The sequence below is a fragment of the Sus scrofa genome, chromosome 4, assembly GCF_000003025.6.
Source record: "Sus scrofa isolate TJ Tabasco breed Duroc chromosome 4, Sscrofa11.1, whole genome shotgun sequence".
In the NCBI taxonomy this organism is placed as follows: domain Eukaryota; kingdom Metazoa; phylum Chordata; class Mammalia; order Artiodactyla; family Suidae; genus Sus; species Sus scrofa.
This window is the reverse complement of record NC_010446.5, coordinates 65,271,463-65,297,544: the sequence shown is the minus strand read 5'-3', so window position 1 is coordinate 65,297,544 and position 26,082 is coordinate 65,271,463. Positions and strand designations below refer to the sequence as shown.

General features: G+C 48.0%; 1 protein-coding gene across 1 annotated transcript; it reads right to left on the bottom strand.

The window, feature by feature from the left end:
• On the bottom strand, nucleotides 2,183-23,557 carry PRDM14 (PR/SET domain 14). The gene is made up of 7 exons (XM_021090784.1): nucleotides 22,843-23,557; nucleotides 22,181-22,234; nucleotides 21,932-22,089; nucleotides 20,723-20,993; nucleotides 14,382-14,584; nucleotides 7,040-7,141; nucleotides 2,183-2,594 (listed from the first exon to the last, which is right to left on the bottom strand). Exons 1-7 carry the CDS (start codon nucleotides 23,540-23,542, stop codon nucleotides 2,367-2,369), a joined length of 1,716 nt encoding a protein of 571 aa, XP_020946443.1. The 5' UTR covers nucleotides 23,543-23,557; the 3' UTR covers nucleotides 2,183-2,366.

Here is a 26,082-nt window from a genome sequence, read left to right as displayed (position 1 = left end):
AAGGATCCCCCAGAGGAAAATCTGTCACTGCTTTTCCACCTGCACCACATCTCTTTCTCAAAGGACGCTGCCCCAGCTGGGCGCCTCCCTCTGAAGGGGCATCTGTTCTGCAGCGAAATTTCTCCACTGGGAGAGACACGGACCATGAATAAAAAAGGGTGCAGAAAAATCCTAGGCGGTCAATAGACCCAGGGCTCGGGATGTGACCTAGTAGCTTAGGAGCTCTGCTTGTGGCTAGGATGCATTTTCATTCTGCCCTCCAATTTTCCATGTGATTTCTTACTTGCCTTTTTAGGGCTGCACCCGCAGCTTATGGAAGTTTCCAGGTGAGGGGTTGAATCAGAGCTTCAGCTGCCAGTCTACGCCACAGCCACACCAGATCTGAGGTGCATCTTTGACCTACACCACAGCTCACAGCAATGCTGGATCTGTTAACCCACTGAGGCTAGGGATCGAACCTGTATCGCATCCTCACGGATACTAGTTGGATTCTTAACCTGCTGAGCCACACCTGGAACTCTTCCATGTAGATATTTAAGAGTGTGTTGCTGCTTACCCTAATATAGGGAAGAATGGGATAGTTGATAGAAAGCTGATTCATTAAGAGGCTGAACCTCAGAGGTGGGCAGACCTGACTTTGCCCTTAGAGGCAAATGCTGTACCACTTCCTTCCTCCCTCAGCCTCGAGTTCCTCATCTGTAAAGTGCTCACTCAGTGGCACCATCTCATAGGATTGATGTTCTCTTAGATGCTGGCTATTTTCCCCCATATGAGATGAGTCTGCCATTTCCCTGGGCGTTAGAAGAATAGTCTCCAGAAGCTTGTGCCAGCCTTGTGACAATGTGTGTGGCACGTTTTCCATTTCATGTTATATACTAGATGGACCAGCTAATTAGGAGACCTGTGAAAAATTCCACTTGTCTCTCCATCAGGAATGAGATCAGGCTGAAAGATAGAGCAATAGAAATACATTTATGTATTTCTTAGTCTATTGCAATGTTTAGCCTTTCTTCATTTCGTAATCATTTTTCTTTGTTTTGTTTTGTTTTGCTTTTAGGGCCACACCTGTGGTATATGGAAATTCCCACGCTAGGGGTCAAATCGGAGCTGAAGCCACTGGCCTACACCACAGCTACTGCAACGGGTGATTGGAGCCTTGTCTGAGACCTACACCATAACTCACAGCAACGCCAGATCCTTAACCCACTGAGCGAGGCCAAGGATCAAACCCATGTCCTCATGGATACTAGTTGGGTTCTTTACCACTGAGCCATGACAACAGGTCCTCATACTCACTTTTTTTTCCCCCAGGTGGTACAGGTCACAGATGGTGGGGTAAATAAGTAACTTCTGGGTCCTCCAAATAATTCTGTTTGGTGCTAAACAAACCATTAACAGGTATTTGTCATGTGACAGGGGAGGGGTAGAAACTAAGGATTTTAACATGAATCCAAATAAAGATGGGAACTTAATTCATATCTGAACACTTGCTACAAACTAATGAAGCTCAGGCAGCATTTTTAAAGAATTTATTCTGTTAAGAAACATAACAGGGGACAGCCACAAACATATTACAGTCAGGGCCCCGAGGAGGCAAAGATAGAGAAAAAGCCTCCTTTTTTGTGTGTGTCTTTTTGCCTTTTCTAGGGCCACTCCTGCGGCATATGGAGGTTCCCAGGGTAGGAGTCCAACCGGAGCTGTAGCCGCCAGCCTACACCATAGCCACAGCAACACCAGATCTGAGCCGCGTCTTCAACCTACACCACAGCTCACGGCAACGCTGGATCCTTAACCCACTGAGCAAGGCCAGGGACCGAACCCGCAACCTCATGGTTCCTAGTCGGATTCGTTAACCACTGCGCCACAATGGGAACTCCGTCCTTTTGAATTCACCTGAACTCCATTCTTGTTAGAAACTGTAAAACACATTTCTGCAAAGGAGTTCCCGTCGTGGCGCAGTGGTTAATGAATCCGACTAGGAACCATGAGGTAGCAAGTTCGATCCCTGGCCTTGCTCAGTGGGTTAAGGATCTGGCATTGCCATGAGCTGTAGTGTAGGTTGCAGATGCGGCTCGGATCCTGTGTTGCTGTGGCTCTGGCGTAGGCCGGTTGGCTACAGCTCTGATTGGATCCCTAGCCTGGGAACCTCCATATGCTGCAGGAGCGGCCCTAGAAAAGGCAAAAAGACAAAAACAAAAAACAAAAAACATTTCTGCAAAGGATGTTAATACCACAACCAAGAACTCTGGCAAATTCTGCTAATTGGTCAGTTCCACTACTCTGTGTCTCATCTCAATATAAGCATCACTTTTCCCCACAAGACACACCCATAAACAAGAAATATCCTCAAAATCTCTAAAGGCTAGTTAGTAGTCTTCATGAAACTTCATGTGGGCATAGAAAGCGTCTTGATTGGGGAGGGTCTTGCCACAGATGCTACAGGAACAGCTGTCATCCTCCTTGTGTGAACGCCGGACATGGCTGTCGTGCGCGGCGTGGGACGCAAAAGATTTACCACAGTACTTGCATTTGAAGGGCTTCTCCCCGGAGTGCTGCCTGATGTGGGTGCGGAGTATACTAGAGGCAGTGAACTTCTGCAGAGAACAGAAAGCAGAAGAAAAAAGGACAACTTCATCAGCTGGACAACAAGGGGTTAATTTTAATTTCATTGTTCTGAGTTCACCAATCAATGGACCTTGGGTTTTTTGTTTGTAAGCTTTTCTTTTTTTTTCTTTCTTTTTTTGGGGGGTCTTTTTGCCTTTTTCTAGGGCCGCTTCCGCAACATATGGAGGTTCCCAGGCTAGGGATTGAATCAGAGCTATAGCAGATGGCCTACACCACAGCCACAGCAACGTGGGATCTGAGCCTCGTCTTCGACCTACGCCACAGCTCACGTAAACGTCGGATCCTTAACCCACTGAGCCAGGCCAGGGATCAAACCTGCAACCTCATGGTTCCTAGTCGGATTCCTTAACCACTGAGCCACGACAGGAACTCCCATAAGGATGCTCACATTGCCCTGTTACAGCCACACCTAGTTCCCTCCTACTCCTACTTTTTTCTTAAGCCCTGGCAATCGCTAATCTGTACTCTATTTCTGGAATTTTATTACTTCAAGAAGGCTTTGTAGACAGAAGCATATACTGTATGTAACCTTTGGGGATGGGCCGTTTGCACGCGGCATAATTCTCTGCAGATTCGTAAGGCAGTTTTGTGTACAGACAGCTCATCCTTTTTTATTGCTGAAGCGTGTTCCACAGTGTGAGGTTCTGCTGTCTGTTTAATCACTTAGCCATTGAGAGACACTCAGGTTTTTTCCAGTTTGGGGCATCTATGAATAAAGCTGCTATATATTTTTTGGGGATGTGGGGGAATCCTTTCACATAATGACCATCTTATTTATTTATTTATTTTAGGACTGCACCCATGGCATATGGAATTTCCCAGGCTAGGGGTCAAACCAGAGCTGCACCTGCCGGCCTAAGCCACAGCAACACCCGATCTGAGGCGCATCTGTGACCTACACCATAGCTCATGGCAACTCTGGGTGCTTAACCCCCTGAGTGAGGCCAGGGATCGAACCTGTGTCCTCACCGATGCTAGTCAGATTCCTTTCCGCTGAACCATGACAAGAACTCCAAAGCTGCTGTTTGTGTACAGTTTTTAGTGTGAACCCATAAACCTTCATTTCTCTAGGATAAGAGCCCAGAAGAGCGATTGCTGGGTTGTGTGGTAGTTACAAGTTTAGTTCTTAAAGAAACTGCCAGTGCTCCAGAGTGGCTGTGAACCATTTTAGATTCCCAAGTACTTTGTTGTTTTTGAAATTTTTTAAATGTTTTTTTACTTTTTTGTCTTTTCAGGGCAAATGGAACAAACTCAAGTCCTCATGGTTCCTAGTCGGATTTGTTTCCACTGAGCCACCACGGGAACTCCAGTACTTTGTTGTTTTTGTGTCTTTTTGTTATCATTTTTTTTCTTTCCCTTACTTATAACTTTTCCCCTAATTCACTTCAGTACTTTGCTCGACCTTTGTAATTTTCAAATATTTATTAGAGATATAATGACTCCATGAGGGGGGCACTGACAGTGATAACAAAACACTAGGTTAAATCAGTGACCTTGGGTTTGGGGAGCAGGGACTAGGAGAAAAGCACTCAATGCTGGGGTATCAGGGCACATGTGGGGTTGGGCCACTGCCCAGTAAGGAGCACAGGTATAGGTGCCAGGATGCCCAGACAAGGACAGTCTCCAGCAGCTGAAGTACCAGAGTCTCACACAGAGGTCAGAATGCCAAACAGTTCATTGATGCCCCAAGGGCATTGATTCCCCCCTTGCAGGCATCTCTAGTTCCCAGGTTAACTACAAGTCCAAGGTGAGGATCAGAATGAGAAGGCCAGGAATAGGAGAGGCACTGGAATATTCTGTCCCTGCTCTGGAAATCCTGCAGCAGAGCATTTATCCCTCAGATTGAATCCTTGTCCACCCAAATCCATGGCCGCTTGCCTTAGGTGCTGGTTCCACATGGTCTAGTAAGTAAGTCAGCCCTGGTTTTTTAATTTTTTTCATTTGTTTTGGCTGTGCCTATGGCATGCAGAAGTTCCCAGGCCAGGGATTGAACCTGTGCCACAGCAGTGACAACACTGGATCCTTAAGCCACTGAGACACCAGGGAACTCCCTTTTTCTACACGGATTATTTCCATTCTATTGACACAATTTCTTTAGTGGAATTCCTTTCCCTACACCTGATAGACTTTTTTTTTTTTTTTGTCTTTTTGCTATTTCTTGGGCCGCTCCCGAGGCATATGGAGGTTCATATAGAGGTTCCCAGGCTAGGGGTTGAATCGGAGCTGTAGCCACTAGCCTATGCCAGATCCATAGCAACGTGGGATCCGAGCCGCGACTGCAACCTACACCACAGCTCATGGCAATACCGGATCGTTAACCCACTGAGCAAGGGCAGGGACCGAACCCACAACCTCATGGTTCCTAGTCAGATTCGTTAACCACTGTGCCACGACGGGAACTCCACGCCTGGTAGACTTTTTTTTTTTTTGTCTTTTTTTTTGTCTTTTTTGTTGTTGTTGTTGTTGTTGTTGTTGCTATTTCTTGGGCCGCTCCCGCGGCATATGGAGATTCCCAGGCTAGGGGTTGAATCGGAACTCTAGCCACCGGCCTACACCAGAGCCACAGCAACGCGGGATCCGAGCCGCGTCTGCGACCTACACCACAGCTCACGGCAACGCCGGATCGTTAACCCACTGAGCAAGGGCAGGGACTGAACCCGCGACCTCATGGTTCCTAGTCGGATTCGTTAACCACTGCGCCACGACGGGAACTCCCCTGGTAGACTTTTATTCCTGTTTTATTCCTCTTAGGGAAGTTTAGAAGTCACCTTAAGAGAGCCTATATTCCTGTTACGGCTATTATTATTAACAAATATAAATGACTCAATGATAGAAACAACAAATTCCAGTGCTATCCAATTTGGTGGTCACCAGCAACCAAGACTGGGGCTACTGAGCCTTTGAAATGTGGCCAGTGCCACCAAGTTACTAAAATTTCCAACTACCATCAGCTATATTAAAAAAATTAAAAAAAAAAAATTTTGGAGTTCCCATCATGGCTCAGTAGTTAACAAAGCCGACTAGTATCCATGAGGACACAGGTTCGATTCCTGGCCTTGCTCAGTGGGTTGAGGTTCTGGCGTTGCTATGAGCTGTGGTGTAGGCCGCAGATGAGGCTTGGAGCTGGGGTTGCTGTAGCTGTGATGTAGGCCAGCAGCTATAGCTCAATTCAGCCCCTAGCCTGGGAACCTCTACATGCTGTGAGTGCAGCCCTAAAGACAAAGGACAAAAAAAAAAAAAAAAAAAAAAAAAAAAAATTGATTGCCACATACGGTTAATGGCTAAATAGACAGCACAGGTATATATAATACATAACCAAAATAGTATGTATCATCATATATATATATATGTGTGTGTGTGTGTGATCAATTTATCACTACAATAATATCAGCAGCACTTAAGAGTCCATGCTCTGAAATACTACCTAATCATGTCTGCTACAGGTCTCTGTAAATTTAGGGTCTAATTTATGACACATTCCCTAAATGCCAATTTGGCAACAGGAGGTTGAATCTGATCATCGTAAGCAAACATGAGCCTATATGGTGGAGGAAATGGGGATTGGGCTGACAATGAATTAATTTACCAAGAACTCATTATCAGCCAGGCTTTATGGTACAAGTTCTTATCCATGGACACCCGAATAAGACTCAAGGAAGAGCTTTTATTTTATTTATTTATATATTTTTTGGCTTTTTTTGGCTTTTTGCTATTTCTTTGGGCCGCTCCCGCGGCATATGGAGGTTCCCAGGCTAGGGGTCGAATCGGAGCTGTAGCCACCGGCCTACGCCAGAGCCACAGCAACGCGGGATCCGAGCCGCGTCTGCAACCTACACCACAGCTCACGGCAACGCCGGATCGTTAACCCACTGAGCAAGGGCAGGGACCGAACCCGCAACCTCATGGTTCCTAGTAGGATTCGTTAACCACTGCGCCACGACGGGAACTCCCTTTACATTTTATTTATTTATTTATTTATTTATTTGCTAGGAGGAGCTTTTAAAAGAAAGTTGCAGGGGAGTTCCTATTGTGGCTCATCAAGTTAAGAATCTGACTCTTATCCATAAGTAGGCAGGTTCAATCCCTGGCCTCACTCAGGAGGTCAAGGATCCGGCACTGCTGTGAGCTGTGGTGTAGGTTACAGATACAGCTCGGATCCCACATTGCTGTGGCTATGGTGTAGGCCAGCAGCTGTAACTCCAACTGGACCCCTAGCCTGGGAACTTCCATATGCTTCCTAAAAAGAAAAAAAAAAAAAAAAAAAAAGTTTCAAGAGCTCCCTGGTGGCTCAGTGGATTAAGAATCTGGCATTGTCACTGCTGTGGTGCAGGTTTGATCCCTGGGCTGGGAATTTTTCTATGCCTTGGATGCAGCCCAAAAAGTAAAGAAATAAAATTGAGAAAGATCCACTTACCTTTGTACAATACACACACTGGTAGGGTCTGTCTCCAGAGTGGACTCTCATGTGCTTGTTTAGGCTGGAAGATTGAGAGAAACATTTCCCACACGTAGAACACTAAGATGAAAAAGAAAAACAGTTGAGGAGTTCCCATTGTGGCTCAGTGGTTAACGAATCCGACTAGGAACTATGAGGTTGCGGATTCGATCCCTGGCCTTGCTCAGTGGGTTAAGGATCCTGCGTTACTGTGGCTCTGGCGCAGGCTGGCGGTTACAGCTCCGATTAGGCCCCTAGCCTGGGAACCTCTACATGCCGCAGGAGCGGCCCAAGAAGTGGCAAAAAGACAAAAAAAGAAAAGAAAACAGTTGAAACCACATTTTCCCTTAACAGGCTAATATCACCATTATGTTTATCTGAGGGGGAGCGAACTGCTGTATTTATTCTGTGTACATCCCAAGGCAGAAGATAACAGGTAGAATCTGGACACACTGACTCTGGTCCAGAGGCTGTTCAGTATGGGTGGAGTCTTTGGGTGTCAGCTGCTTCCAACGGATAATGTGGGAAGGGACAAGGACTGGGGTTATAAGAGAGGCCTGAATTTATCCTGCTCCAACGAGTAGCTGTGTGACCAGAACAACTCAGTTCAACTTGGAATCTTGGTTTCCCCGATTTGTCTCATGGGCAAAATACCTATCCTGACTTCCTCACAGGCTATGAATAGATTGTAAGCCAGGGTTCCTGTGGCAGCACCGCAGTAACGAACCTGGTGATGTGTATCCATGATGATGTGGGTTCGATCCCTGGCCTTGTTCAATGGGTTAAGGATCCCACATTGCCCTGAGCTTTGGTGTAGGTCACAGACATGGCTTGGATCCTATGTTGCTCTGGCTGTGGCTTAGTCCAGCAGCTGCAGCTCCGATTTGACCCCAAACCTGGGAACTTACATGTGCCGTGGGTGTAGCCCTAAAAAAACAATAAATAAATAAATTGCAAGCCCCTAGCAATGAATTCAACAAGCGTTTATAGGGAACCTCTCAATACTGTACAGATATGGAGTGCGGGTGGGGCCAAATGTGGAGACCATGATAGCAATGCACCTGGCAGAAGACCCAAGACCTGTACCTACAAGAAAAAGGTAGTATTTGGGGGATCCGCTTGCTATGAACAGTTCCTGTCATTTCTCTGTGCTCTTGACTCTGATGCCTCCTGTCAAATCTTCTCAGCAATTCTGAACCAGTAAAGGAATCTACTGTGTCTCTGTGCCCTGCTCCCCAGATGTCCTTATGGGCACGAGCGGAAAAGCGGGTTATTTTAATTTGTTTTTAGTTTTTATTTATTTTTTATTTTTTCTGTCTTTTTGTCCTTTTAGGGCCGCACCCACGCATATGGAGGTTCCCAGGCTAGGGCTCTGATCCGATCTGTAGCTGCTGGCCGATACCACAGCCACAGCAACACAGGATCCAAGCCATGTCTTCGACCTACACCACAGCTCAAGGCAATGCCCGATCCTTAACCTACTGAATGAGCAAGGCCAGGGATGGAACCTGAAACCTCATGGTTCCTAGTCAGATTCGTTTCCACTGCATCATGATGGCAACTCTGAAAAGTGGGTATTTTAGATGATGGGACTTTGAGGTTGAATTGTATCTATCTACCTATCTATTTTTTTATTTTTTTAATTTTTGTCTTTTTGCTATTTCTTTGGGCCGCTCCCTCGGCATATGGAGGTTCCCAGGCTAGGGGTCGAATCAGAGCTGTAGCCGCCAACCTACGCCAGAGCCACAGCAACGCGGGATCCGAGCCGCATCTACAACCTACACCACAGCTTACGGCAACGCCAGATCGTTAACCCACTGAACAAGGGCAGGGACCGAACCCTCGACCTCACGGTTCCTAGTCGGATTCGTTAACCACTTCGCCACGACGGGAACTCCTATTTATTTATTTAAAAATTGTTTTCTTTTTTCTTTTCGCCACCCACAGCACATAGAGTTCCCGGGCCAGGGATCAGATCCGAGCCACAAATGTGACTATGCCACAGCTGTGGCAACATGGGGTCCTTCAACTCTCTGGGCCAAGCCAGGGATCGAGTCTGTGTTCTGGGTCTGCAGACATGCTGCCAAATCCCATTGGGCCACAGCAGGAACTCCATGAGGTTGATTTTTATTTTTTATTTATATATTTTTTAGGGCTGCAGGTGTGGCATATGGGGTCAGATCGGAGCTGCAGATGCTGGCCTACACCACAGCCACAGCAACCAACAACGCCAGATCTGAGCCATGGCTGAAACTTACATCGCAGCTCATAGCAATGCGGGATCCTTAATCCACTAGCAGGGCCAGGGACAGAACCTTCGTCCTCAAGGATACTAGTCGGGTTGTTACCAGTGAACCACAACAGGAACTCCTTCCATGGGTTTGATTTTTAAAGTCTTCTCTAATTTTTCTGTACTATGAAGTTCTAATAATGAACATGTATTATCGTTAGTTAAGCAAAAAAGGTCAGATGTTGAATTAATATTGCAAAAAGAGTAGATCAATTATAAAAGGGCAGCAATTAGAACGTGAATCTGCTCTTGGAAATTAAAATAAACAACAAAAAAGTATAGACTAGAAATAGTGTATGTAATGGACTCAGCTGACAGCTAAAGGTCGAGAATCCTTTTTTTTTTTTTAGGGCCACACCCGAGGCATATGGAGGGTCCCAGGCTAAGAGTTGAATCCGAGCTGCAGCCGCTGGCTTATGCCAGAGCCATAGCAAAGCCGGATCCGAGCCACGTCTGCAACCTACACCACAGCTCACTGCAACGCCGGATCTTTAACCCACTGAGCGAGGCCAGGGATCAAACCCACAACACCACCGTTCCTAGTCGGATTTGTTTCCACTACGCCACAACGGGAACTCCTAAAAACCAAATATCTGATGTAAAAAAAACTAAGGGTGTGGAGTTCCCGTCATGGCACAGCAGGTCTGGCATTGCCGTGAGTTGTGGTTTAAGGTCACAGATGCGACTCAAATCCTGTGTTCCTGTGGCTGTGGTGCAGGCCAGCGGCAACAGCTCTGATTAGATCCCTAGCCTGGGAACCTCCGTATGCCTGGGGTGCAGCCCTCTAAAGACAAAATAAAATAAAATAGAATAGAATAGAATAGAATAGAATAGAATAGAATAGAATAGAATAGAATAGAATAGAATAAAATAGAATAAAATAAAATAGAATAAAATAAAATAGAATAAAATAAAATAAAATAAAATAAAATAAAATAAAATAAAATAAAATAAATAAAATAAAATAAGGGTGGGTAAGGAGTTCACTGGTGGCCTAGTGGTTAGGATTTGGTGCTTTCACTGCTCCAGCCTGTGTTCAATCCCTGGTCTGGTAACTGAGATCCCACATCAAGCTGCTGCATGATGAGGCCAAATAATATAAAATTAAAATAAGGCTGGGGAACTCTCAGAGAAATGCTAATGAAAAAAATTAAAAGTTAAGTACAGGGAGGCTGATTCAACCTAATATTTGGCCAAAAAGATCCCAGGAGAGAACAAAAACCTGAAGACAGATGACAGCCAAGGGCAAAAAAAAGAATTCCTTTGCGCTTAGGACTTGTGTCTCCCAATGGAAAGAATACTTTGTCTTTCACTGATTACAAAGCAAGAGGAAAAAAAGAAAGAAAAAGACATCTAATTTAACACATTTTGTTAAAATTTCAGAACTCCAAAGTTAAAGAACAATTTTCACAAAGCTCGGAAACTGGTTTCTTACAGAGAAATAAGAACCAGATTGGCAACAAATGCTAGAAGAAAATGGAATGATTCTTTGAAAGTTCCATGGGAAATTATTTCTATCTAAAGTTACATATCCAACTAAAATATATGTGAGCTCTCTGGGCATATACCCAGACAAAACTATAATTCAAAAAGATATATATGTATATGCACCCCTATGTTCACAGCAGTATTTTTTACTATATAAACATGGAAAAAACCTAAATGTCCATTGACAGATAAGTGGATAAAGAAGTGGTATATATGTACAATGGAATATTATTCAGCCATTAAAAGGATGAAGATTTGCCATTTGCAGCAACATGGATGGACCTAGAGATTAGATTAGCATACTAAGTGAAGTAAGTCAGAGAAAGACAAATACCACGTGATGTCACTTGTATTTGGGATCTAAAACAGGACACAAAGGAATATATCTACAAACCAGAAAGAGACTCACAGACAGAGAACAGACCTGTGGTTGCCAAGGGGGAGTGGGAGGGAGTGGGATGGACTGGGAGTCTTGGGTTAATAGATGCAAGCTATTGCATTTGGAGTGGATGAACAATGAGATCCTGCTGCAGGGCACAGAGAACTATATATCCAGTACCTTATGATGGGACATGATGGAGGATAATGAGAAAAAGAATGTATCTATCTGGGTGACTGGTCACTTTGCTGTGGAGCAGAAATTGACTGAATACTGTAAACCAAGTATAATGGAAAAAATAAAAATCATTTAAAATAAATTTTTGTGGGAGTTCCTGTCGTGGCGCAGTGGTTAACAAATCTGACTAGGAACCCTGAGGTTGCGGGTTCGATCCCTGGCCTTGCTCAGTGGGTTAAGGATCCGGCATTGCCGTGATCTGTGCTGTAGGTTACAGACTCGGTTCGGATCCATTGTTGCTGTGGTTCTGGCGTAGGCCAGCGGCTAAGGCTCTGATTCGACCCCAGCCTGGGAACCTCCATATGCCGTGGGAGCGGCCCAAGAAGTGGCAAAAAGACCAAAAAAAAATATAAATGAATAAATAAAAATAAAAACAAACAAACAAATAAATAAATAAATTTGTGTGTGTGTTTTCTTGCCTTTTCTAGGGCCGCTTCCCAAGGCACATGGAGGTTCTCTGGCTAGGGGTCGAATCGGAGCCGTAGCCATGGGCCTACACCAGAGCCACAGCAACGCCGGATCTAAGCTGCATCTGAGACCTACACCACAGCTCACGGCAGCACCGGATCCTCAACCCACTGAGCAAGGCCAGGGATCAAACCCACAACCTCATGGTTCCTAGTCGGATTCATTAACCACTGCACCACAACTGGAACTCCTAAAATAAAAAAATCTTTAAGAAGAATTTTTGCTCGATCTGAAACCCAGAGTTAAAAGGTATCTATAGTCATGAGGAAGGGTCAGACCACTCAGGAAGATACTGACCAAATTTCAGAACACTGAGTTTAAGACAACACAGTAAAAAATTACAAAAAAAACTCCAAACCCAAACCAAGATAAAAAAGACAACTCCTCTCTTGAAGCCCAGGTTATTATTACCAACTTCCACCCCTTCTATCATTCCTGTTATCTGTGGGACCTCCTGGTCTACCATCTGCCCTTCCTCGAACCCCAAACCAAGAGTCACCATGATCCTCAGTGTTTAGGCAAATGACCCACATAACATCCGAGTGGACATTTTTTTATCTGACTCATATAACATTTTCCTGCCCTCTACTCTAGCCAGAAAGCAAAACGAAACAAACCCAAACTAATCCTGTAGCTTGAGCTTTTTGGGGATTGCACTCATGCCACAGCAGTGACAATGCTGGGTCCTTAACCCACTGAGCCATAAGGGAACTCTAGCTCGTGCTTTTTAAACAAACATCCTTTGGAATTCCCATGATGGCGCAGCGGAAACGAATCTGACTAGGAATCATGAGGTTTCGGGTTTGATCCCTGGCCTTGATCAGTGAGCTAAGGATCCAGCATTGCTGTGAGCTGTGGTGTAGGTTGCAGACGCGGCTCGGATCCTGCGTTGCTGTGGCTCTGGTGTAGGCCAGCGGCTACAGCTCCGATTAGACTCCTAGCCTGGGAACTGCCATATGCCATGGGAGCGGCCCTAGAAAAGGCAAAAAGACAAAAAATATAAAAATAAAATAAAGTCCAGTTGATTTATAAGGCTGTGGGGCCTTGTAGGGAGTGAGGCCAAGGATTGAACCCACAACCTCATGGTTCCTAGTCGGATTTGTTAACCACTGAGCCACAGGTGGGAACTCCTCAACTGTAATTTAATTTAAAAAAATTAAAAACAAAAAAAAACGAAAAAACAAAAAACTGGGGCTTCAAGGAGTCCTGACAGCGAGGGAACCCAACCCAATCCATCTTTCTGCACCCAAGCCCCATCCTCTTTCTCCTAATTAGGACCAATGGTAGCCGGCACTCTTGCACCAAACCTGGCAAAGTGACCAGGTATCCAGAATGGTGGACAATGGCTCCCTAAGGCCACTATTGCCTTTCTTCCTTACAAAGTCCCTGGCACACCATAGAGGCCATCCATCCTTTGGACCTCGCCTATGCTTCATCCTCGCCTGGAGCGCCTGCACACATCACGGAGCCAGGTATAGTAACCTAAACCCCTGGGCCAGGCTCCTTTCCTGCCGGGAATGTCTCAACCCTTTCCCCTCCCCAACCAACTCCGCCTCCAATATAAACCAGACACCCTCCTGTCCTTCGAGACTCAGCTCTCAGCCACCTGTCTATGAAGCTTTTCATAACCCATGTGTCCAGCTAGGAGGACACAGTTCCTCTGTCCCCCATCAACCAGGTATCTCAGTCTTTACACCCGGACATCATGGTACACTTTCTGGGATTGTCAATCTGCCTTTTTTTAAAAAAATTTTGTCTTTTAGGGTGGCACCTGCGGCATATGGAAGCTTCCTCCCACCCCCTGACTTGGTGGGGTCAAATCGGAGCTATAGCTATTGGCCTACACCACAGCCACAGCCACGCCAGATCGGAGCTGCATCTGTGACCTACATCACAGCTCACAGCAATGCTGGATCCTTAACCCACTGAGCAAAGCCAGGGATCGAACATGCATCCTCACGGATGCTAGTCAGATTCATTTCCCCTAAACCACAATGGGAACCCCGTCAATCTGCATTTTTGACTAGACCACTCCCCCCCTGCCCTGGTGATCTTAGCCATTGAAGAGCCACTGTTTTAACCAGTGCCACCCAAACCCAGCTAGAGCAACAGGTCAATCATGTCCCTTTTTATTAAGGCTACTGTTGTTGACCGAGAGAGCTCTATAGCATTAAAACCCAGGGCCCGTTGATTGTAGAACACAGAACTTGTGTCAATGAGCGCCAGTAACCATGAAATTAACCCCTTCGTGCAAATGGTTGTCCAGCTGATGAGAGTTTCCTTTTTCTTCTGCTTTCTGCCCTCCACAGACTCTGTCCTGTCAGGCCTGGGTCCCAGCAACTTGTATACAGGAGGCCCTTGGTATGTGCTCAGGGGTTTGGGAAGAAACAGGAAAAGCAGTGTTGGAGTGGCGGGTGGGCTCACTCTTACCTGAGAGCAGGGATCACCTTGACTCTTACCTTGTGGGGTCGGTGCTTCTCATGGACGTGAAGGATATGGATCCGGAGCCGGTCTCTCTTCTCAAAGGATCGTCTGCACAAATTACAGGGAAATTTCCTGTCACCCTTGTCCACACAGGGGGTGTACTTGAGATGCTTGTCTCTGTAATATTTGTAGGTAAATACTTTTCCACATCTTTCACATCTGTACCCTTCTGCAGACTCTGTCAAACACAGGGGAATAAGGGCCAGTGGCTTGGTCAGCTACCTTCCTTCAGTCTTATTTTCTTTAAGACAACTTTTAAAACCTTTTGTTACAGAAAATTTAAAACATATACCAAAGTTGGAGTTCCCATCGTGGCTCAGCGGTAACGAACCTGACTAGGATCCATAAGGATGCGGGTTTGATCCCTGGCCTTGCTCAGTGGGTTAAGGATCGGCATTGCCATGAGCTGTGGTGTAGGTCACAGAAGTGGCTCAGAACCCGAGTTGCTGTGGCTGTGGTGTAGGCTGGCAGCCACAGCTCCGATTCGACCCCTACCCTAAGAACGTCCCTATGCCGCAGGTGCAACCCTAAAATGACAAGGAAAAAAAAAAAAAAAAAAAACCAAAGTCAAAATGATACAATCAACTCTCATGTACCCAGACCCCGAACTTTGACAGTGACCAACTCATTTGTGTCACTTCCCTCCATAGTGGGTTTTTTTGATTTTTTTCTTTTTTTGTCTTTTTTTTTTTAGGGCTGCTCCCGAGGCATATGGAGGTTCCCAGGCCAGGGGTCGAATCGGAGCTGTAGTCACCAGCCTACGCCACAGCCACAGCAATGCAGGATCCGAGCCACGTCTGCAACCTACACCACAGCTCACGGCAATGCCGGATCCTTAACCCACTGATCAAGGCCAGGGATCGAACCTGCAACCTCATGGTTCCCAGTCAGATTTGTTAACCACTGCGCCACGACAGGAACCCAGTTTTTTTTATTTTTATTTTTGGCTGCACCCACAGCTCATGATAGTTCCCAGGCCAGGAATCAAACCTGTTCCTCATCAGCAGCTGGAGCTGCTGCAGTGACAATGCCAGATCCTTAACCTGCTGAGCCACCAAGGAACTCCTTACAGTGGATTATTTTTAATACTAATTTCTCATTTGGTTCATCAGCACTTCAAATTATAATCTTGAAAAGATAATGACTTTAAAAAAATCATAACTCTAAAGTCACTGTCATACCTAAAGAGTTAACCCTTATTCCTTAATAGAAATACATATATTAATGTATATAAATATACAATGTATATTATTGTAGTCAGTTGGTTCAATGTCAAATTCAAAGCCACCATGTTGTCTGCAGTTGCTCTGTCTTTTCAATCTCTTAAGCTATAGGTTCTTTTCAATCTCTTAAGCTATAGGTTCTCCCTCCCTTTTGAAGTACATTTGAAGCCCTTCCCCAGCCCTATTTAAGAGCAAGTCATCCTCTCCTTGATCATGTTCCCGACTGGCGTCATATACGAATACCCACTATATTTGTCCCTTTTTGATCAGCCTGGGCTCCAAGTTCAAAGCCTACACCAGAGCCAGAGCCAAAACAAAAAAAACCCCAGGATCTTAAAGGGCATCCGAGCTTCTTCCCAGGCCAGGGATCGAACCCACACTGCAGCAGTGGCAACATCAGACTCTTAACCTACTGAGCCACCAGGGAACTCCAGACATGCTTTTAGCTTATATTCACTTCTCTGAAATTTGAGGAAAGATTCCAGAACTAGAATCTTCATGTATAAAGTAAGGATGACCACATCTTGCCTTCCCTGATACATATAGGGTTACTGTGATGATTCCTTTGATCCTAACACACTTATTGAGTGATACCGTCCTGGAGCCACAGACAAGACTGAGAACGGTTAAGTCTGGTTTTACAGAGGAACGGGGCGGGGGGAAGAGGTTAGAGAGGGTGCAACCGACTCTAGCCGAGGAGGTGCCAGGCTCAGGGGTGTCTATGTGTTGGGGGGAGCAGGGAGAGAACTGGGGCCACCTACAAAAGCATCCCCTGCCGAGGACACTCTGGATTCCAGAGGATCAAGTGGCTTTGACTGTGAATGCATCTCTGAAACCTCATTGGCCCCAGGGAGAGAGAGGAGAGCCGGAAGAGAGTTTCTGCAAAGTGTGTAGGTGGAAATCTCTAGCATCAGGATAGCGGGAAAGCCAACCACTGGGTGTTTTGCTGATAACTCTGTCCCATGCACGTGCAACAGGTGGCTAAGGTAATAAATCGTTTTATTAAGTAAAACCCAGGAAGGCAACCACCAGCCCCAGGACCATCCCTGGCCAGGTCCCGTCTATCGCTTTCATTGAGGTGCTAATACTCTCAGAATTCCCCTGCTGAGACAGGTTTGGCTCCAAGCGAGAATTTTCATTGGTTAGAAATACCTGGCCTTCCTGCTTCCTGGGGTGGGAAGGGGGGGCCTACACGACAGACCTTTACAAATCAAAGCACGAAGGCACCCCGCAATTCAGAGTAAGGGTTCGGCCGTGAATTTGCATAAGAACAACCACTTAGCCAGAAATGACAAAGCACCCAGACTAATTAGGCTTCAGCCGCCTACTTTTCTGCTCAGGTCCTCGGAAATATATCTTAACCTAATTTTGTCCTGTTTCTTTTCTTTCTCCCTCCCAGCTCAATCTTTATGACCAAGGGTTTCTCAAGGCCAAAACCGACGCTTTCTGCCCCATTACCATTCGGTTTGGTAAAGATTAAGAGCTGTCTTCACACCTCGCACCCCCACCCATCCAAACACACACTGACTAGGCGCAAAAACTCAAATAACCCGCCCACATAGGGCCCAGGCCCTTCCCTCCCACTCAAGACCCCTTTAAAGGGGAAGATGTCCACCAAGCCTCACCAAAAGCCTTTGAAAAAAGGATCTTTCTTTTCTTTTGAAGGGAGAGAGGCATTTTGATTCTTTCTCTCCTATCCTAAAACACTCCTATGAACGGCAAACGAATGACTTCATCCCTTAGTCTCCCCAACAAATTAGGTTATTTACAAGCTTTCCGCCACAAATGATCCAAAAATACCCGTTGTCATAACAGTAAAAATAAGCATCGGCTATGATTTGGTTAGAAGTGGAGCACAGGGAGTTCCCGTCGTGGCGCAGTGGTTAACGAATCCGACTAGGAATCATGAGGTTGTGGGTTCGGTCCCTGCCCTTGCTCAGTGGGTTAACGATCTGGCGTTGCCGTGAGCTGTGGTGTAGGTTGCAGATGCGGCTCCGATACCGCGTTGCTGTGGCTCTGGTGTAGGCTGGCAGCTACAGCTCCGATTAGACCCCTAGCCTGAGAACCTCTATATGCCGCTGGAGCGGCCCAAAGAAATAGCAAAAAGACAAAAAGAAGTGGAGCACAGATAACTGGGGGTTTTCGCCACGGACCATGATAACCCTCAGGCTTATTGCTTATATGATTGTAATCTCTGATGTCTGCATATTATTCCATGCTGATATATCATCATTTACCTGGTAATTATTCTACTATCAGGAATTTTGTGATTTTTCACTAATGTGGATGACGTTATACTAAAAATTCTTGGAGTTCCCATGGTGGCGCAGTGGAAACGAATCAGACTAGTGACCATGAGGTTGCAGGTTCGACCCCTGGCCTCAATAAGTGGCTTGAGGAACCAGTGTTGCTGTGGCTGTGGTATGAGCCAGCAGCTGCAGCTCCGAAGGGACTCCTAGCCTGGGAACCTCCATATGCTGTGGGTGAGGCCCTAAAAAGCCAAAACAAAAAAAAAACAAAAAAAAAATTCTTGTGGACAAAGCTTTTCCTTTTGGACTATTTCCTGTAGATAAATTTCCAGAAGAGTATTACTGATATATCAAACATTATGAACATTTTATTTATTTCTTATTTTTATTTTTTTGTCCCTTTAGGGCCATACCTGCGGCATAAGGAGGTTCCCAGGCTAGGGGTCTAATCGGAGCTGTAGCCACTGGCCTACGCCACAGCCACAGCAACGCCAGGTCCAAGCCATGTCTGCAACCTAGACCACAGCTCATGGCAACACCAGACCCTTAACCCACTGAGCAAGGCTAGGGATCGAACCCACATCCTCATAGATACTAGTCAGGTTTGTAAACATTGAGCCACAAAAGGAACTCCTATGAACATTTTATTTTATTTTATTTATTTTTTTGTCTTTTCTAAGGCTGCATATGGAGGTTCCCAGGCTAGGGGTTGAATCGGAACTGTAGCCACTGGCCTACGCCAGAGCCACAGCAACACGGGATCCGAGCCGAGTCTTCTTCGACCTAAACCATAGCTCACGGCAACACCAGATCCTTAACCCACTGAGCAAAGCTAGGGATTGAACCTGCATCCTCTTGGTTCCTAGTTAGATTCCTTAACCACTGCGCCAGGACGGGAACTCCTCCTATGAACATTTTAATAGCTCTGATACAGTGTTAAATTTTTCAAAAGGATGATTATATTTTGTGAGTTACATGCATCTTTCTCTCTCTCTTGTTTTTCTTTTTGGTCACACACTGGCCTGTGGTAGTTCCTGGGCCAGGGATTGAACCTTCTCCTCAGCAATGGCAGGAGGAGGTCTTCTATCTGACTACACCTCTTACAGTAATTTGCTTTGTCTTATCCCCATGAATGAGATCACTGGTTCCTAGGGATATAAAAGTAAAAACCAATTGCTCAGAGAGCTTTTTTAAAATGCAAATTCCAGAGGCTAGCTCCCAGAGAGGGGGTGGGTGGTCTTCTAGCTCCTTGCTATTAAAATGTGACCCAGGGACCAGACCTTCAGTATCCCCTGGAGGCTTGATAGAAATGCAGAATCCCAGGTTCCAACCCTGAATGAGAATCTTCATCCTCCCACGATCCCCATGTGTTCACAGCCACATCAAAACTGGAAAGTGTAGGAGTTCCCGTCATGGTGCAGCGGAAACAAATCCGACTAGGAACCATGAGGTTGTGGATTTGATCCCTAGCCTGGCTCAGTGGGTTGGAGATCTGGCTTGCCATAAGCTGTGGTGTAGGTTGCTGACTCAACTCAGATCCTGCGTTGCGGCGGCTGTAGTGTAGGCCAGCAGCTGTAGCTCCAATTTGATCTCTAGCCTGGAAACCTCCATATGCCGAAAGGGTGGCCCTAAAAAGCAAAAAAACAAAAAAAACCCTGGAGAGTGTAGCACTATGCTTCCCAAAGTTGACTGAGACCCATGGTAAGAAAATAAGGTTTTAGGAGTTCCTGCTGTGGTGCCATGGGATCCTTTGAGTCTTGGGAGCACTGGGTCACAGGTTCAATCCCCAGCCATACACAGTGGGTTAAGGATCCGGCATCACCATAGCTGCAACTTAGGTCATGACTGCAGCTCAGATCTGATCCCTGGCCCGGGAACTCCATGTGCTGAGGGGTGGCCAAAAATGAAAAAAAAAAAAAAAAAAAAAAGAAAGAAATTACACGTTTTATATTGGAGACTTAGCATACACATATCCATTAGAAACAAAACCTCAGCAAACAATGCTTACTTAAGTGAGAGTAGCATCAATATTTTCTATTCTATTTTATTCTTATCCTCTCTCTTTTTTCCGTCTTTAATGCTGGTCTCTACCACCAAATCAATTTCCCACCACATCACGATATTGCAGGCCACCATCTGAAAAACACAGCTGCTCTAAAGCTTTGACTTCAGGAGCGATGTGAGCCCTAACGGCCAGGAATCAGAAGGTGGCTCACCTGAGCAGTGGCTGCATCCATTTAATTCACTTTTGTTTCTCTGGGAGTGAATGAGGGGATAGAAAAGTAAAGAAATAAAGGTCTCGTGGGGTGCTTGGGGTTATCAGATACAACTTAGAATAGATTTACAAGGAGATCCTGCCGAGTAGCATTGAGAACTATGTCTAGATACTCATATCTAGACATAGAACAGAGGGTGGAAAAAAAAAAAGTATACATGTAAGAGTAATTTCATCCCCATGCTGTACAGCAGGAAAAAAAAATTAAAAAATTAAAAAAAGAAAGAAAGAAAAGTCTCCCCTTTTTTTGGCTGCACCTGCAGCATCTTGGGCCAGGGATTGAACCTGAGCCATAGCAGTGACAATGCCGGTCCTTAACCACAAGGCCCCCAGGGAACTCCAAACTAAAGGTATCCTCAGGAACAGGAGTAGCTTTAGCAGCTCTGAAAAGACGAGGGCACCTTCCTCCAGCAGGGTAATGGCCAGCTGGTTAGACACCCTGTTCTGTCCCCTGCCTTAACCTTTGCGGGGAGAATCTCCACAAGCATGTGCAAGGTGCTGTGCCGTGAGAAGAGCCCTGACCTGGCACCCAGAGGGGCTCACTGGGTGAGGCAAAGTCGTGCACTCACCTTCTGAGGGCCCAGATGCCTGCTTCCCCTGCTTTATGACCTGCAGGCTCACAGGAATGTCCAAAAACTTTTCGTAGCAATCTCCATACCACACCAGGAGCTCTTGGTTCTGGTGGATCTCCTTGCAGCTTTCATAGAATATCTGCCCTTGACATTGCACCGCAACTAGGTTCTGCTCCGTGGGGAAACGGGCACAGTTGACATAGGACATCCAGTTCCCAGCACCTCCTTTTCCATCAATAAAGTGGCTCAAATGACCATCTTCAAAAATCTAAATGAAATCCAACAAAAAGGTCGAAAGGTACTTTTTTTTGCTCTAACCTATAAAGTTAATTTATTTATTAAAAATGCAACATTCAAATCTCAACCTTGACCCACTGAAGAGATTTATTAATATTATTCAGCTTAAACAGATTTATTAGTTTAAAAATATCTCTACAGGTGATGTGACATTTTAAAAAGAGTCTTCTTTTGTCACTGCCTTGATTTCCAAATTTCTAGTGAGCATAAGTTAATTTCATAAACAGAGGTAAGGGAAATAGGGGATTACATTTAATTCCACCACTATTGGTTTTGTATTTTCTCTAGACTTAGTTTGCGTGTGTATCAACAAAGCCATAATTTAATTCTTTCTCTGCCATTGGCAATTCTACCATCTCTAATGTTTTGTTATTACAGAGAATCCTGTGAAGTCTGGATTTCAGATCATTTTCCTAAATGATAATCCTTGAAGTAGATACTCAGGACAAGGTAGAATAATCTGATAAATTCTGACAAACTGCAATCCTACCAGCCTGCCTCGGACAGAGTCAAGAGTATGAGTTTTTAAAAATCCTCAAAGGGAAATGTCAAAAATTTTAAATCTGGTTTTAGTCCCTTGGCGTATTCCTCGTACTAGTCTTTAAAGCATTTGGCTTGTGTATACATATAACCCAATGTATCGATTCTTTAAATGTATATTCCATGGCCAATCTTCTGATGAAAATGCCTTAAGGCACCAAAAAATACATAGAATCCGTGCAGAGGTGCAATCCTTTTGGATGGAACATCTGCCTTTCTTTTCCTTTATGTTGCAAAAGAGGCAGCACAGACAGCGGGTTATGGCCCCAAGAGAGACAAAGTCCCCCCTCCCAGAGGAGCAGGGGCCAAGGTTCTTCCCCACCCGCCTCCCTCCCCACTTTCCGCCAACCCCACCGTTAAGAACTTTACCTCCCACATCAGAGAATTGTCTCCGTGGGTCTTGACTTCACTGGCATTGACCACTTTACCCTGAAAGGGTCCAAACCTGACTCCTTTGGCCACGAGGCTATTGCAGAACACACCAAAATGTGCGACCTCACCAAACATCGTCTGCCGCAGGCAGAGACCTAGGAAGATCCCAAGGCAGAAAAGAATGCCAGTCAGGAAACTGACCGCATTTGCTGGGGAAAAGGATTCCAAGCCAGGAGCCCTGCCTACCTTCCGGGAGCTGAAGGGAGCTGTTATCCAGAGTCTGAGGAAGAGAATCAGACCCTAGAAAAAGACAGGGTTAAATGTTTATGTTTCGATGAAACGTAGTATGAAAGGCTTTCATGCCGAGTTTTCCAACCCACTAGCTGGAGCTCACCATTGTACTCAGTTTTGATGTTACCTGTCTTTTTTCCTGCTCCTTTTACATATGCAATTTCTTATTTGAGACTCCGAAGGAGGCTAGTTGGTTATGCTGTAATTAACCCCCCTTGCACATGTAAGGAACTTGAGAAATCAGAGATAATGCTGATTCGGGCTGAGGTCAGGTGGCTGAGCCGAGACTCCCAGTGTAAAAGGCACGAGGTTCTCATTGAAATACCTCGTACTTTCTGCTAGAATCTGAGCCAGCCTGATTACCCCACAGCACAAACCATTTCTCCCCTCCCCCTCATTCTCACTAAAACCACCTCAGGAGTCGCGGAGTTAAGTAAATGGGGCTGGGAGGTGAGCCTGACCTCTGCAGCTCCATCCTCTCCTGGAAGCCGGGTACACTCCGGATCAGGACCCGCACTGCCTCGAATCCACCTTGAAGCGCCTCTTCGCTGCTCCTGCCTCCTTCCCACCTCTTCTCCCCTCCCACCCAGGTCCTGGATCCTGTGGACTGCCCTTACCAGAGCTGTTGGTGGGGACCAGGAGGCCCGACATCGCGTGGTGCAAGCGGGCTGGGTGCTGAGGGCTGGGAATGACCCCGTACAGAACTAAGTGCAGGTCTTCCTGGGTGAAGTGGTAACGGGGCGATGCCTTTCTCTCTTGGTTCACGAGTTTGGGGCCATCCTCAGAGCGCTCGCCGGGGGAGCCAGGTAACAACTGGGAGGGCTTCGGCCTCTCGGGTAGCAGAGAAGCATCCACTGGGGGCGGCGGAAGGAAAACTTCAGGTCCCCAACACTGGCCACCATCGCTCCGGCCGCCGACCTGGCCCAAGTTTTCGGCGGGGGCGCCCGTGAACTCGCGCGGGCTGTTCAGGAAGTGTGGCACCTCCCTGGGCAGGTGGGGGATCGGGTACCACGTCGGCAGCTTGCTGTACCAGGGCACATCATAGAGCGGCTCCCTCGGCAGCGCCAGCCCGGGGCTCAGCAAGGGAGGCGCTGTCCGGAAGGCGAAGGGGGGCAGAGCCGGGGACGCCGACAGGGCCTCCAGCTGCCGGAAAGGTTGGAAACCCTCCTCCGCCGTGGTGAGGGTGTTCCCGTAATGGCCATAGTGCGGGAAAGGGGTGTAGTAGGCGGCCAGGTGTTGGGGGCTGCTCTGAAGCCTGTCGGGCGAGTAGCACTCCTTGTCCTGGGGACCGGTCTCACCTGGCAGCCGCAGAGCCATCCTGGGCCACCGCGAGCGGTCCGCCTGCGGGAAAAGCAAGCGCAGCCGAGTGAGGGGTGCCGGGCGCTGCGGACATCCCCTCTTGCCACACTTCCACCATCCGAGGCAGCCCCGGGTTGAAGGGAATTGGATACACTTCCCAGTTCAATCCCGAAAGACCTACCCCACCAACAAAACAAAAAGCAGCCATAAATCCGCCCCCCTCCCCCCCCAAAAAAAACCCAAAACAAAACGAAAATCTACCGAGATTCCGCCTGACTTCAAGTTCCTGGTAAGTGTCGCCTTTGCCTTCTCTCTCCAAACCCACCTTGACCCAGGACGGCTGGCTTCCAACACCCCCTCTCTACATTCTGCCCAAACCCGGCTCCTGCAAAATCCGTTTCAAGTTCCCTATCCTGCCCTCTTCCTCATCAAAAAAAAAAAAAAAAAAAAAAATCCTCTTTTCCAGGGTGGGTCGGAGCCGCGGGGTCTTCCCAGCCTCGGGGCTGGGAGCCTAGAGAAATACCGGGCTGAGCTCGGGCGCAGGCGGCAGCTCCAGGCGCTCCTAGGTCCCTATCCCGGAGGGCAGAGCCACGAGCTCGGGTAGGATAACGCAGCCGACGCGCTCCCCCAGCCCGGGGACAGGTTCAGGGAGGCCGCCCCGCTGCGAGGCCCAGTGCTGACCCCGCGGGCCCAGGGGACCCGGCTGAGAGGAGGAGGAGGGCGCCACCTTCGGCTCCCCTCGGAGCTCCGCAGCCAGCGCGGGTTCCCCACGTGTGCCGAGTCCCGCCACATCCCCCCAGGTTCCCGACCTGGCGGCTTAGGAGTAGGCGAGGACGAACCCCAGGCCAGGCAGCTGAGAGAAGGTTCCCGGACCCGCGCCGCCGCCGCCTCCACTCGGAATGGATGTCGTTTTAATGGACAAAAGTTCACCAAGGCTGGGGGATGGAGCCCCTTCAGGGCCAGCGGGTCTTAAGGGCAAGATCAATGAGCCCGATATGGAAACGAACCAGGGTCGTGACTCAGAAATTACAGAACATGGGGTCAGGAGAAGAGGTCAGCCACGACGAAGGCATCTGCCTGTCTCCTCCTGAGCCCCCCAACGGCGCTCCGCTCCTGCTCTCGCCTCAACCCGAGGATCTGCGATTTGGGGTTGAAAGCCACTTAAGGAGTAAAAGCCCCAAGAGGGCAAAACCACCCCCCTAAAACTACGGCGCCAGCGACAGCTCTGCCTGCGCGACCGACCACCCGGGCGGGCGATGGCCCCGGGCCACCGCGTCGCGCCGGGTCTGGCACCCACCTTGGAGAGCTAAGCCGCGGAGCGGGCGCCTCCGGGCAGCTAAGGGACGGCGCGGGCTCGGGACCGGTAGGCTTCGGGCCGGCCCGCAGGGCTGAACCGGGTTTAAGAGCGCGGCGGGCGGGGCAGCGGGCAAAGAGAGCGCGAGGGTGGGGAAGGGACTCGGCCCACGCAGGTCCCCAGACCCTTCTCCCCGCCCACCGCGGCCATTGGCCGACGCTCGACTTGCCCTCGGTCCTTAGGGGGTCGCGCACTTAACTCACATCTCCAAACCCTGTCGGGGACCCAGCGGAGAGCGCTCGCCCCTCGCTCTTTAGGGGCGGGCACTGTGGCCGCTCTAGGCTGGCGGAATGGGGCAGCAAAAGGCCCGGGCAAGTGACGCCGGGGTCCCCAGACCCGCCCCTCTGCGCTCACAGCAACCCCGTACCCACGCGCATAAGGCCGGGACTCGTGTGCCGGGGTCTCTCCCCTGCCTTTCGGCTTCCAGTTCCCAAGAGCCGAGCTTGGCAGAAAGCGGCGTCCAGCGCCAAGAACCAGACGGACGTTTTTCCCCGGCACCTTATGGAAAGCTGCGCATCACCCCTCGGGTCCCAGGTGGGGACATCTAGGTGGGGACACCTAGGTGCGGTGGGATCGGCACCCATGCTGCCCCCGAGGTTCCGGGTGGGTGTTGAGCCTTCTCGGGGGCTTTTACTTCTAAAGCAGCTTTCACCGTCGGAAGATCGGCCCCTGCGCCGCTACCGCGGTCCCTTCCCCCGGGGGAGGCTCGCCACCTCGGACGCGCGGGGATTTTCAGACCCATACCCGGCGCTCAAAGACCGCATTTTTATTCTCCTTGTCAGCCATTGAGGGAAAGAAAGGAGCACTTAGGCCCATTCACATTCACACAGGGAAGCATCTAGGGTGGGGGAAACCCTTATAATGCCTAGTGACCTTGGCCAGGTTTCTCGCCACCCCCGCCGCTGCTTCCTCTTTGCAAAGCCCGGCGAGCACTCCCTGCCTCTGGGCGCGGCTGTGCGGGTAGAAAGTAGAAGCGTTAACCCGCTCGCCTGGCCTGGCCTTGGCTGGGTCACTAAACGTGGAGGGAAGGGAAGGAGGCAGCATCCATCCGGCCGAGGGGCGCCGCCAAATGTCCTAAGTCGGCAAAGGTGGGAGGTCCTGTGGCGGCCCAGGGCTTCCTCCGGGACTCACCCCACTTTCTAGAGCAGCCGCGGCCGGGCGGGCGCCCCCTTCCTCAGCCTTGGGGACCTGACCTTGCACCCTT